This window comes from Macaca nemestrina, chromosome X (genome assembly GCF_043159975.1).
Source record: "Macaca nemestrina isolate mMacNem1 chromosome X, mMacNem.hap1, whole genome shotgun sequence".
NCBI lineage: Eukaryota > Metazoa > Chordata > Mammalia > Primates > Cercopithecidae > Macaca > Macaca nemestrina.
This window is the reverse complement of record NC_092145.1, coordinates 150,823,678-150,837,102: the sequence shown is the minus strand read 5'-3', so window position 1 is coordinate 150,837,102 and position 13,425 is coordinate 150,823,678. Positions and strand designations below refer to the sequence as shown.

Genomic DNA, 13,425 nt, shown 5'->3' with positions numbered 1-13,425 from the left:
TGATGGGATTGGGGTATGAGAGGGGAAGAGGAAGCCTCTCCACAGGTCCAGGAAAGACCGAGAACAGATTGCTTAGACTGGAATGAGTGTGATGTTTTGGAAGGCAGGTGAACAAACTCATTTGCCTGGAAAAGAGATTGTGTGTGTGTGTTTGGGGGGGGAGTGGTGGGGGGTGCAGGGGGGCCAGAAGCTTTGTATGGGCTTGGCTTGGGGAGGACTTTTCACACCAGTCCAGGGGGTTTGCTCTAGCAAACTCAGTGCTGTGAATTTCTTCTTTTTTTCTTTTTTTGAGGATGGAGTCTTGCTCTGTTGCCCAGGCTGGAGTGCAGTGGCACAACCTTGACTCACTGCAACCTCTGCCTCCCGGGTTCAAGTGATTCTTATGTCTCAGCCTCTCGAGTGGCTGGGACTACAGGTGCACACCACCACACCCAGCTAATTTTTGTATTTTTAGTAGAGACTTGGTTTTGCCATGTTGGCCAGGCTGGTCTTCAACTCCTGACCTCAGGTGATTTGCCCGCCTCGGCCTCCCAAAGTGCTGGGATTACAGGCGTGAGCCACCATGCCCAGCCCAATGCTGTGCATTTCTGCATGGAGAGCCACTGTGCTTGGGGAAGAGTCTTTGGACATCATTGTCTCCACCCAAGTGAGAGGATGATCATTGGCAGGATGAGGGATCATGGAATTGTCCAGGATGAAGCCGACCACCTCGCTGAGGATGCTGATTGTCCCCAGATGAGGCTGAGATCGCTCCTGGGTGGCCCTGGCCTCATCCTGACATGCAGGAACCATGTTTTTTAGCCAACAAGAGCCAGAAAACACTCCTTGCTGAAAAGTTACCACCAAAAAACGCCAGTGTTACACACCTCCAGATACTTCCCCTCTGACGATGAAAGAGGAGCCAAGATTTATTCGGCTCTCCTTTGGCTGATCTGAGTGCGGTGGTGTTTACAACTAATTGATCACAACCGATTACAGATTTCTTTGTTTCATCTCCTCTCCCACTGCTTCACTTGACCAGCCTTTTTAAAAAAAGATGTGATCAAATAGATTCTGGAACTGAATAACTCCTCTGAAATGATTTATGACTGAAGTAATGTTACTCACCAACAACTTTCTCGGGAGAAAAACATCATTTGATACTGGTAAAGTTTAGAGTATTCATGATCCCTGGTCCATAAATATTTTGGAATGATAATTAGGAAAATACATCTAGACATTCTCAATGCTGTTATTGAAAATCACGCCAGAATTTGACTCCGCAGTGCTATAAGGATGGATTTCTCACCTATAACTGTTTACTTTGTCTTTTTTTGGAAATACGGTCTTGTCTTGTCACCTAGGCTAGAATGCAAGTGGTGTAATCATTGCTTACTGAAGCCTCGAACTTCTGGGCTCAAGCAATCCTCCCACCTCAGCCTCCTGAGTATCTGGGACTACGGGCGTGGGCCTAGCTAATTTTTTGTATTTTTGGTAGACGTGGGGTCTCACTATGTTACCCAGGCTGGTCTTGAACTCCTGGGCTCAAACAGTCCTCCCACCTTGGCCTCCCAGGTGCTGGGATTACAGTTGTGAGCCACTGCACCTGGCCAATATTTGTTGATTAAATGAGATCATGTATGTAAATGTGCTTAGAATGTACCTGTGCATGGGCATTTTTCATTTTTCTCTAGAGGCTTATTTATGAATATCATTACATTAGTCTAGCAGCAATTTGCTCATAACTCAGTTTGTGTTAAAGTAGAATTTTTTTTTTTTTTCCCGTGGTTGGGTCCCATTCAGGATGCAAATCATGCACAACAGTCTGCTGTTACCTGCTTGACTGGGACCCTTGGTATGGCACACCATTCCTGACTGGTAAAGGCATTGTGCTGCCGACATCAGTTCCAGGATGGGACAAACTGCATACAGTAGGCTCATCTTGTGATGTGATTTCTTGAGTGCGTCGTGTTTGGGTGGATATATATGGCATATTTCACCTTCTGTTTATTTCTGTTTTTATATTGATTCTAACTTTTTAAAGCCGTGTGTTTAAAATGAAGATTAAAGCTAGTGTTGTTCTGATTGTGTTTGTCAATTTCTGAATGCCCCTGGGGAGAGACAGCCTTGTTGTCAAACCAGTTTGGGGAAATCACATGTTTAAAATTCATACTGGTCTCATGGGGCTTGGCTGTGGTTGTGTCACTTTCTCAGGTCCAGGGACAGAAGAAGTGGGAGGATTGACTTAGTGAAATGTAGGTGATCGGATTCCCATGCATAGCAGTCAGGGTGCATTTATAGAGACAGCCCAAGAGATAGCTGCCCAGACTCAGACAATTATAGGTGTGTCTCATTTTATGTGACAGCTGCAGTCCTAACACTGTCTTGTCAATCAGTATGATCATGGGGGTTCGGGGAGGGGGGAGCTCTACTTTTAAAAATCCATCTGAAAAATCTTTATCTCTCTTGTCAAGCCCAAATTTCCTTAATCAGATTTTCTTCAAGGAGAGATGCCTGTAGACAAAGTGCTTTTGTTGTTTTTCTCCAGAAAAATAAAAAAGACTCTGAAATTTCTGATTCCTACTGTATAAGAAATATAGGAAGTATTTAGTGGGGGTCTCATTGTATTGTTACCTTGCTTGGCTCTTTGCATTTGGCCAATGGTTGACGTTTATTAAACTCATGACCACTGGTAGATAAAAATATTGGAAATACATTTTATATAGATTTAAGCCAATGTTCATGTGTAATGTATGGAAACTGAAAGTTGTGAGGGGAACATTTCTCAGGGAATGAGAACAGAGCATAGGTGCTCTCTGATTTTTCTGGAAGAGCTACATTCCATTGTCCTCACCTCATTAAACATACTGCTTGGAAGAAGATGCTTGTTTTACCTGTTTTGTTAGTAACCGAGTATCTCTTTTGCTCATATTTAAAGTTGTGCTTTGAGATAGTAATGCTTCTGATTGCGAGTGTACTAATACAGTTATTTAGGCAAAGCTGGCGAATTAATTTTCCAACCAAATATTTGGAGCAAAAGCAGTCAATTAGATAAGATAAAGCAAACTTATACAAAACTGACCTGACTTTCAAATTTGTTTTCATAATTTTATTTTGCAGGATAACAAAGCCATTGACCTTTGCCGATTGTGTTGGGGATGAACTTCCTTTAGGATGGGAAACTGTATATGATAAACAAATTGGAGTTTATTACATGGACCACATAAATAGTAAGTAGTGTGCAAAATCTGTGGCATTATATCAAAGATGCCAAAAACTTTTTGTAGAGTGAAACAATCGTTACCTTCCAATGCAGCATTAAATTGGGTTTTATAAATGTAATCCAAAGTTTCCATTAGCTCAGTTCTTCACAAAGTGAAGCAGTTCTGTAGCTGTGCCTTGCTTGTGTCTTGCTGGGGACTACATATAATATGTTTAATGGAGGGTTTTAATAACTATTACAAGGACTAAATTTCCCAGCCAGTCTGGAAATAGAAATACCTCTCATAATGAAAAAATTATTTATTGCAGAGTGGAGCCGACAGGTTATTGAAGTAAGCGCCCAAGTGATTACCTTCACTTCATTTCATCTTATACATTTAACTTTAGCTTTCATACACCAAACCTTTGTGATCTCTCTCTCTCTCTCTCTCTCTCTCTCTCTGTGTGTGTGTGTATGTGTGTGTGTGTGTGAAGTGAGGAAATGGTATAGAGACCATAGCAGAAACAATGGGTCTTTGGCCATGCCAGCCTCCTTTGTAGAACTATCTAGAGCAGTGGTTCTCATCCTGGGTGATTTTATCCCTCAGGAACACTTGGCATTGTCTGGAGGCATTTTCAATGGCTGTGCCTGGGAGAGGTGCTGCTGGCATTCAGTGGGTGGAGACCAGGGATGCTGCCAAACACCCTACAACGCACAGGACAGCCTGCCCCCCACAACAGACAATGAGACGACCCCAAATGTCAGTGGTGCCAAGGTGTAGGAATCCTGTTCTAGATCTGTTCTCTGCCCATTAATCTTGGCTGTCTCTTTGTCAGCTTTCTTCGATGGGGTCCCAGCTGGGAATCTATTTTTCATCCTCTCTCATTTTCATTCTGGCTTCCCTCAGTGGCTCTGTCATTGTCATTTTACTACCAGGATATGAAGCATGGCTTCCCCTTGGCTTACTTTCTGTCCTTTGGTTGGTGAAGTGCGGGGTGGCTGCAGGGTGTGAAGGTGCACGGTGCCCCCAACCCGAGTGATTTTGAGGCTCTTTTCTAGGCCAGTCCCATGACTCCTCATGTCCCCACTGTGCAGTCGACCCAGACTTGTGTCTTCAGAGCTGATTCCTACATTGTCAGTTGCTGGCACCCAAGATCTGAGTCCCCCATCTCAGATCTCGGGACAGTGGGGTTTTTGGTGCCTGGCACCCGTCCTTGGGCATGATTGCAGCTCTTATCCAGAGACTGGGCAGTGGTGATTGGAGACAGGGGATATCTATCATTATGACCCCGCTGCCCTCCCAGGCAGGTCCAGGTGGCAGGAGAACTTCTAGGTGGACCCAGTGGTTTCTGGACAGGGCAAGTACCTGGCAGAAGAGAAGCTGAGAAGCCCCATTGGCTCTCTACCAGCCTGGCACTTCACGACTGTGTATGTTTGGGTAAATGTGGCCGTTTGAGCTAGGCTTCCCAGCTGATAGTCTAAAGGGCAGCTCGTAACACGTAAGAGCTGCTCACTTCACAGGGCCACCTTGCTGTGGACCTGGGCAGATGCCTGTGGCTTTGTTAATAGGCTTTATCCTTCCCAGGGCTTGGTGGTACGGATGCCCCACGCCCACTGAATCTCATCTCTGAGACAAGAGCAGGACTCTGATTTTGCATTTGTTTTGGTTTGTAAATCTTCTCCTGTGAACTTTTACTGCTTGGAGAGGCTTTCTAGGAGGGACGCTGGGATGGTGTGAGAAGGGGTGAGCAAAGGATATTGACAGGAGAGCAGACGTGGGGGGGCGGATTTCCAAAGGAGAACTTACCTGGAAACATTCTAGCAAGCACACCTTCATGTGAGAGAGAGAGAGAGTGAGTGTGTGTGTGTGTGTGTGTGTGTGTGGCAAAGCAGACATAATGTAAAATTTACCATTTTAACCATTTTGAGGTGTAATTCACAGAACGTAAAATGAACCATTTTTAAAATGAATAGTTTGGTAGCATTTGGTGCATTTACAGTCTTGCGCAGCCATCACCTCTATCTTGTTCCAGAACATTTTCCTCACCCCAAAGGGAGATCTCATCTCCATTAAGCAGTCATTCCCCATTCCCCTTCCCCTAGCCGCTGGTGACCCCTAGTCTACTTTCTGTCTCTGCAGTCTCCTGTTCTGGGTATTTCATAGACATGGAATCAGATGCTATGTAGCCTTTTGTGCCTGGCGTCTTTCACTTGGCTGTTTTTTGAGGTTCTTCCATGTCATAGTGAGCATCAGAACTTTATTCCTTTTTGTGGAATCGTATTCCTTTGTATATGGTGTATACAGACCATTCTGTTGTATGCACTCAGTGAAAGGTCCTGAGAGTATAAAGGTGACTGAGGCTGTGCCCCTGCCATCTAGAGGCTATAGTTTAGGTGGGAAACAGAAAAGATATAAAAACACTCAGGTGCCCAGTGTTAAGGGGGAAGAAGAGCAGCCCACGTAAGCAGGGGAGAGACATGTGTGCCTAGAGGATCAGAGAAGGCTTCAGAAAAAAGGTGCCTTTGCAGCGTGCCTGGGAAGACGGCAGGCCTTCCTGTGACAGAAGAGGTCTGAGTCAGCATGGCAAAGGCACCGGGGAGCCAGCCAAGCATATTTGGGTACTTCGCAGAAGTTCAGTCTGCGTAGAGAATGTTTTGGGGGAAAAGGATGGAAAATGAGATGAAGCTGACGAGTGAGTTTTGGAACTCGTATATTAGGCTAAGGAGATTGGACTTTGTGCTTTCTTTTTTTTTTTTTTTTTTTTTAAAGACAGAGTCTCGCTCTGTTGCCCAGGCTGGAGTGCAGTGGCCGGATCTCAGCTCACTGTAAGCTCCGCCTCCCGGATTTATGCCATTCTCCTGCCTCAGCCTCCGGAGTAGCTGGGGCTACAGGCGCCCGCCACCTCGCCCGGCTAGTTTTTTTTTGTAATTTTTAGTAGAGACGGAGTTTCACCGTGTTAGCCAGGATGGTCTCGATCTCCTGACCTCGTGATCCACCCGTCTCGGCCTCCCAAAGTGCTGGGATTACAGGCTTGAGCCACCGCGCCTGGCCGACTTTGTGCTTTCAAAGAGGTTTCTGTGTGAAAGCATTGCATCCCAGTTAGAAAGGTCACTTTGGAGAGTGCTCTGAGGATGGGTTTTGGTGGGATGAGACCAGAAGGTCCCGAGAGTCTGACTGAAGTAAGGAGAGACAGAGACAAGGGCGTGTCACCAATGATTATCGTATCCAGGGGCAGGGACCTCCAGTTCTTCATAACCCACCGAATGTTTCAGGAGGAAGAGGAGTGGGATTCTTTGAGGATGAGTCCCAGGTTGTACCCCCAGGCTGGCTCCGCAGTTAGATCCAGATGATGCGGCTCCCCGCAAGGGGAAGACAGGAGAAGCAGGCGTGTGCTGTGTGGTGTTTGGTTTGGTTTTGCTCTTGATGGGGAAAGGTGGTGTGGAGAATGAGGGCTGCTTTGGATGAATGGCTAGGAATGACTTTGGGTCCATCCATGTGGAGGTGCATCCAGGAGGTAGGTGGGAATGAAAGGTTGGAGCTGGGGAGAGAGGCTGGAGCTGGAGTTAGGCACAGGCCCTTGAAGAGCTGGACAGGGAGGAAGCAGGAGTGAACATGAGGGCAGCTATGGTGGGATGGGACAAGGAAGTCAGCGAGGAATGGGAAAAGACTACACAGTCTGGTCTGGGAAATGAAAGAAGGGGGCCAGTCAGGTCCGGGACACACAAGAGTTTCCATCATCTCACGCAGAAGGAGTCAATGAGGAGAAGGTCATAAATAGCAATTAGTGTCACAGTTCTGAGCTCACGTGGGTTCATCTCCTCCCATGCTTATTTAAAGTGTGGTCTTTGTTGGTGAAAACATCATCTTGTATTGTCTTCCCTCCTCCAATGGACTGTTTCATATCTATAGAGTTTCCTTCTCATCTGGACTGTGGATATAAAAATAGAAAGTGTTCCACGCTTTGGAAAGGTTCGTGATATAAAATCTTCCATAATATGCATCCTGGTAATGAATTAATTTTCACATTGACGAGCGACATCACTGCATGACTGTTGGTCCACCTAAGGATTTTACTTTTAAGTCACTTATGTTTTAACCTTTTTAAATTTCAGAACTTACCCAGATTGAGGATCCAAGAGAACAGTGGAGGCGAGAGCAAGAGCGCATGTTGAAGGAATATTTAATTGTAGCCCAGGAGGCTCTCAATGCCAAGAAAGAAATCTACCAGATTAAGCAGCAGCGGTTTGAGCTGGCCCAGGAGGAATACCAGCAGCTGCACAAAATGTGTGAGGATGACAGCCGCTCGCACGCCAGCTGTGAGTTGACTTATCTCCTGTTAAAAGCCATTGTGACTTTAAAAGCCATCTCTCTGCTAGGTTACCTGCAAACACTGAACCTTCCTTGGGCAAGATCGCTTCGTGAAGGTTCTAATCACATACTGTTAGGTCATCAGTATTCGGCACTGAAATCAGATGGGCACCCGGTAGCCACTCCTGTAGCAAGGGTTTATCAAATGCTTACTTTGTGCCCAGTCACTGGGTTATGGTTGGTGGTGACTAAGAAAGGAAAAGTCTCTGCCCTTGAGCTCACATTCAGGTGGGGAAGGTAAAAAATAAACAAGAAAACAAAATTTCGGGTAGGGATGTATACCAGCCTCCTGTCTCTTGCATGTCAGTTTTGAAGAGGGCTTCCCTCAGAGATCTCTGCAGTTAACACTGCTTGTCTGGGATGATCTCTTGGGAAATCCACACAGTGGTTTCATTCATTCTGAGTGGGAAGACTCAGGAGACCTTAGCCATGTCAAGCTCCCTGTCTCTTTGTAGAGTCCTCTGTTGGGCTCTAGGCTTTAGTAGGCAGTACAGGGAAGGAGGAGGAACACCATAGAACCCAGAGAATCGGGGTACTCTCCTGCCCCTCAGGTAAGAGAACCATGTACTGCTTGCTGTTCTCTAAAGGGACCTCTCTTTAGTTTTGAAGGCTGCCAGAGTCGGGGGTCCATTTCATTAGTACTCAGCAAGTGCTTAGTTTTGAAGAAACCAGTTGCACTCTCAGAACCCAAAGCATTTTGCTGTGGACACAGTCACCACATGAACCAGTTCCTTCCCAGCAGACTGTCACCCTCAACAGACCCCAACAGATGTGCATGACTGTGACTGGCCTGGGCACTCGTGAGCTTGGAAAGAATGGATGGAAGTTCGTACCACTGGGTTGAATTTTATAAAAACCTGTCTGTTTGATACTTGGGGCCTTTCCTGTGATATTAGTGCCGTGTTGCCATGGCAGATGTTAAAAAGACACAGCAATAGCTTTATTCTGTGTTGCAAGTCAGAATGGAGGTAAGGCCAAGGGGCCACACATTTAGTGCTCTGTTTTATTGCAGCAACTGTTGACGGGGCAGAATCCTTAGAAGCTGTGGCTGGGTGGGGGTACTCCCTCTGCAATAGGAATTGAAGATATTTCTGTTACTGTGTATCTTGAAGGGAACAGGGAACTCAGTTTTACTGATGTATTACTTCCAAGCCCTCTTATCTCCATCTCTGCAGATATTGGCACATACCTGGTTGGTTTTTTTTTTTTTTTTTTTTTTTTGGCTTTGTTTTGTTTTTAACTTTCCATCAGAATGTGATAGGTTAGCTATGTGTGGAGTTTTAGAGGCTGGTTTCTTATCTTCACAGTTATCTTTTCTTGGAATGTCTTTCTCTGATTTTGGTATGAGGGTAATACTGGCCTCATAGAATGAATTGGGGAATGTTCTTTCCTCTTCTGTTTGCTGAAAGAGTTTGTGTAGGCTTGGTATTAGTGTTTTCTTAAGTATTTCATAGAATTCACCAAAAGAGCCACCTGGACCTGGAGTTCTTTGTGGAATGTTTTTAACTACAAATCCAATACTTTTAATAGAGAGGTATCCGGATTTTTTGTTTCTTCTTGAATCAGTTTTGGCATTTGTGTGTTTCAGAGAATTGTCTATTTCATCTAATCTAAAAGTCAGCAAACTTTTCTATAAAGGGTCAGATAGTAAATATTTTAAACTTTGTGGACCATGTGATCTCAGTGGCAACTATTCTACCCTGTGGTTATATTGCAAAAGCATTCAGAGACAACGTGTAGACAGATGTGCCTGGCCGTGTTCCAGTAGAAGTATCAAAACAGGTAGCAACCTAGATTTGGCCCACAGAGAGTTTGCTGCCCAGTGATCTAAGCTGTCAAGTCTATGAAGTTGTTTGTAGAATTCCCTTATTAGCCTTTCAATGTCTGTAGGCTTTGAAGTGATGTCCTCTCTTTAATTGCTGATATTAATAATTCGTGTCTCTTAATCAGTATGGCTAAACTTTTATTGATTTTTATCTATCTTTACAATACACTGGTGTTTGCCCTGTTTTCCGATTTCTTGTCTGTTTCTATCTTACTAGTTTTTCTTTATTATTTCTTTCCTTCTACTTAATTTGGCTTTAATTTGTTCTTCCTTTTCTAGCTTCCTAAAGTGGAAATTTAGATCACTGATTTTAGATCTTTCTTACTTCCACACATAGCCATTAAAGGTAAGGATTCTCCTCTAAGTACTACTTTAACTGCATCTCATAAATTTTGATATGCTGTATTTTCTTTCAGTTCAAAATAATTTCTCCTTTTTTTTTTTTTTTTGGTGGTTTTTGACCCGTGTGTTGTTTAGAAGTAAGTCAGTAGGACTTTTTAAAGATGTCATGTTGTTGTTTATTTCTAACTTAGTTCCATTGTGGTCAGAGACTAACATTTCAGTCTTTTGAAATCTATTAAGATGACTTTTATGGCCTAGAATACTGTTTATTTGGTTTTTTTTAGATGGAGTCTTGCTCTGTCACCCAGACTGGAGTGCAGTGGCACGATCTTGGCTCACTGGCTCACTGCAACCTCCACCTCCCGGGTTCAAGCGATTCTCCTGCCTAAGCCTCCTGAGTAGTTGGGACTACAGGTGTCCACCACCACGCCCAGATAATTTTTGCATTTTTAGTAGACACGGGATTTTGCCATGTTGGCCAGGCTGGTATGGAACTCCTGACCTCAGGTGATCCACCTGCCTCGGCCTCCCAAAGTGCTGGGATTACAGGTGTGAGCCACTGTGCCTGGTCAGTTTTTTGATGATGCAGAAGCCCATGGACTTGGTGCCTCGATGTCTCCTTAGCTGAAGCAATGGCCTATAACTGGTTCTGAGATCATATAGTTAGTAATTCTAAACATTTCAGAAAGCTACTTGGTAGAAGTTAGGTTGAATGGTATAAAATTGCCATTTTTGTATCTAAAAAAGGGCTGAATGTTGGCTATTCTTATAATCCAACCTAATAGTGTGTTTCTTTCCAGCACTCTTTGGGTACCTTATCTTTTACATGCTTGCATTTGGTTAGGTCTCCAAAGAGGCTCTCAAATCACTCTTTCAAAGAATGGAATGGAAGAAGTACATATCAGAAAAACTTGGCAGGATGTTTCTTGCCAGTGATTGAAAAGAAAAATTGAGGCCAGGTACAGTGGCTTACGCCTGTAATCCCAATACTTTGGGAGGCCGAGGCAGGATGATCACTTGAGACCGGGAATTCAAAACCAGCCTGGGCAACTTAGCAGGACCCTGTCTCTATTTAAAAAGAAAGAAAGAAAAATTGAGTCTAAAGAAAGTGTGTATGATGTACTGGCTGCTGCCAGTGCAGCCAGAACGTCAGCTGCAGTGACTGTGGGGACGCTGGACTAGATGCCCTCAATGATGCAGATATTAGAACATCCCGTCTGATTCCACACCCACTCTGAGGGGCAGTGAGCGAGGAATCCCAATGCAGTGCCAAGCTGTAGGTTACAAGTATTCAGTACTTCAGCATCCTGAGGAGCTGAGGATCCTACAGGATCAGTTTTTGTATTTCCGTGGGCTTTTCACTTCTTTGATGTTTGGGCAAATAGGGAATTCTACTCAATTACGTTTGTTTTTGTGCCCTATGGGATTTTATTAATGCCCATTAAAAAGATACATTCAAGAGGCTCTTTTTGAAGTGGTATCTGTTCCTTCAGTAGAGGAAGCTGATGACTCTGTTGTTGACTTGAGGTTCTAAGGTGCTCACCAGATTCCATTTCCTGACCTGCTGGATGTCTCTGTGTGGATATGATCTCTTCCTCTATGTGTGTAGGTTGCCTTCGAGGCCAAAAGTGGGCCTGCCTGTTTTCGTGAAAGGGCTGGAGATGCCAGTGGGTCTTCCTGGGGCCTATCAGCTCATCAGGGAAAAAACCAACTCTGAACAGAATCTAGGAGTTGATCCAAGTGTTTTATCAACTTGCTGCTGTCCCTAGGGCTTCCACCAAGCTCTCTCAATCTGCCATTTAACCTGAACTACAAGGTACAACAAGGAAAACCCTGCTAGAATGGACTCAGATGAATTCTTTCTGGCTACAGGATAGAGTCCAATGCAGTGATCCTGTTGGCTTGACCATGATCTAACAGATGGCTTGTACAGCCATGCCAGAGGGCCTGGGCCCATCTTGGGAGCTGCTGGTGGCAGTTTCCATAGCACAAGTTGGCTGTGTAGCCACACGGGTCTCACTGCCCATATCTCCCTCAGTGCTAGTCATCTAAAGCAGGAGGCGTTTCCTTTTTCTGATACTGTGAACAGAATAACATCTGGACTTAATTCCCAGTTCTTCCTTCATGGGCAATGACTTGAAGTGAAAGGAACCAATATCCAATGAGCTGGTGTTTTCTATGCATAGTTATGATCACAGTGTTGTCAAGCACGTGCTGTGTTCTTTATTGTTCACATGAGAAACTGAGTATCAGGGAGGCTAAATTCTTTCTTCAGGATTACATACCCAGTAGATGGTAGAAGTTGGATTTAAGCCCAGATCTGTTTGTGTTGATGGCCTTCAGTGCTCAGTACAGTTTCCTAGACATGGAAGAGGCCACTCAGAACAGCTGATGGTGTTTGTGGAACCCCTCCCCCATCCAACTTTCAGGTTATCTGAAAATAAAGACTAGTTATAAATTGACAAGTCATCTGGAAATTTTGCAGCAATAAAGGGGGCAAGTGGAAGGCAGAGCACTTTCTAGATCTTGACTTTTCCATGGCCCATGGAAGATCACTAAACTGTTCATTTATTTTTCGACAGCTGTTAGCACCTGCTGTTGATATATACTAAATGGCGGGAACATGTTTTTCCTGTTGTTTGTTTGTTTTGTTTTGTTTTTTTCGCTCTGTCACCAGGTTGGAGTACAGTGGCGCGATCTCGGCTCACTGCAGCCTCTACCTCCCGGGTTCAAGTGATTCTCCTGCCTCAGCCTCCTGAGCAGCTGGGACTACAGGTGCACGCCACTACCCCCAGCTAATTTTTGTATTTTTAGTAGAGACAGTGTTTCACCATGTTGGCCAGGATGATCTCTATCTCTTGACCTTGTGATCTGCCTGCCTCGGCCTCCCAAGGTGTTGGGATTACAGGTGTGAGCCACGGTGCCCAGCCGGGAACACGTTTTATCCTAATGGTTGCTTGTTGGTAAAGATGAGGCAATAACGTGTGAACAGAGGAATTAACTGCAACAGCCATTTCTAATGTGGGAGCAGAAGATAGGGAGAAGTGCATCTCACCTATACCCTTCACACATTTCCCTTGAGCTATGGAAACCACCGGAAGAAAACTTCATTCATTGGAGAGGAACGATTTTGTGTCAATATTGGGCTCCCTGGTATCTAAGAACATCCATGCCTTGACCTGAAAGCAAATTCAGATACTTGGCTGAATACTTTGCACACTTGTCTCCATGAGAGTAGGAACCCAACCCTGCTTGATTTCAATGAGCTTCTGAGCTAGCTGCCTGGTAGTGCCCAGGCCTCATTTATGCTTCGTAGAACACTGGGATGAAACTGCTCAACAATGGACTCATTCTCTCTGAGACACACCTGCTACTTTTTCTACAGCTCCATTTTGTAGAGTTTTTTTCTACTTTCTTTATTGCAACATGTTCTTCTATTTGCCTGCCTTTTAACACTGAATACGTTCATTATCTTAGGCACATTTTTTCCTGGAGTTACTCCTTTATTCTTCCTGAGAAACTCTAGCCCCAGGTACATTCAGATGAACTATATATGACCATTTGTAGGATCTTTTGGAAGAAATTCTTTCATGGGGTAGGATGATAGTCTAAACCTCAGGTCTGCAAACTATATCAAGCCTGTGGGCTGGATCCTATCCGCTGTGGGTGTTTGTAAATAAAGTTTTATTGGAACACAGCCATGTCCAT

At 44.6% G+C, this 13,425-nt stretch overlaps 1 protein-coding gene across 2 annotated transcripts in view; it reads left to right on the top strand.

Moving 5' to 3' along the window:
- The window catches only part of LOC105478111 (WWC family member 3), a 128,491-nt gene that overhangs the window by 43,043 nt on the left and 72,023 nt on the right, over window positions 1–13,425 (top strand). Inside the window, exons 2-3 of one of the 2 annotated variants that reach the window (XM_071088662.1) lie at window positions 3,100–3,209; window positions 7,295–7,498. In XM_071088662.1, coding sequence (XP_070944763.1) covers window positions 3,100–3,209; window positions 7,295–7,498 — 314 coding nt within the window. Of the gene's footprint in view, window positions 1–3,099; window positions 3,210–7,294; window positions 7,499–9,664; window positions 9,722–13,425 lie in introns of those variants that run through there. The other variant, XM_011735104.2, reaches the window with a different exon arrangement.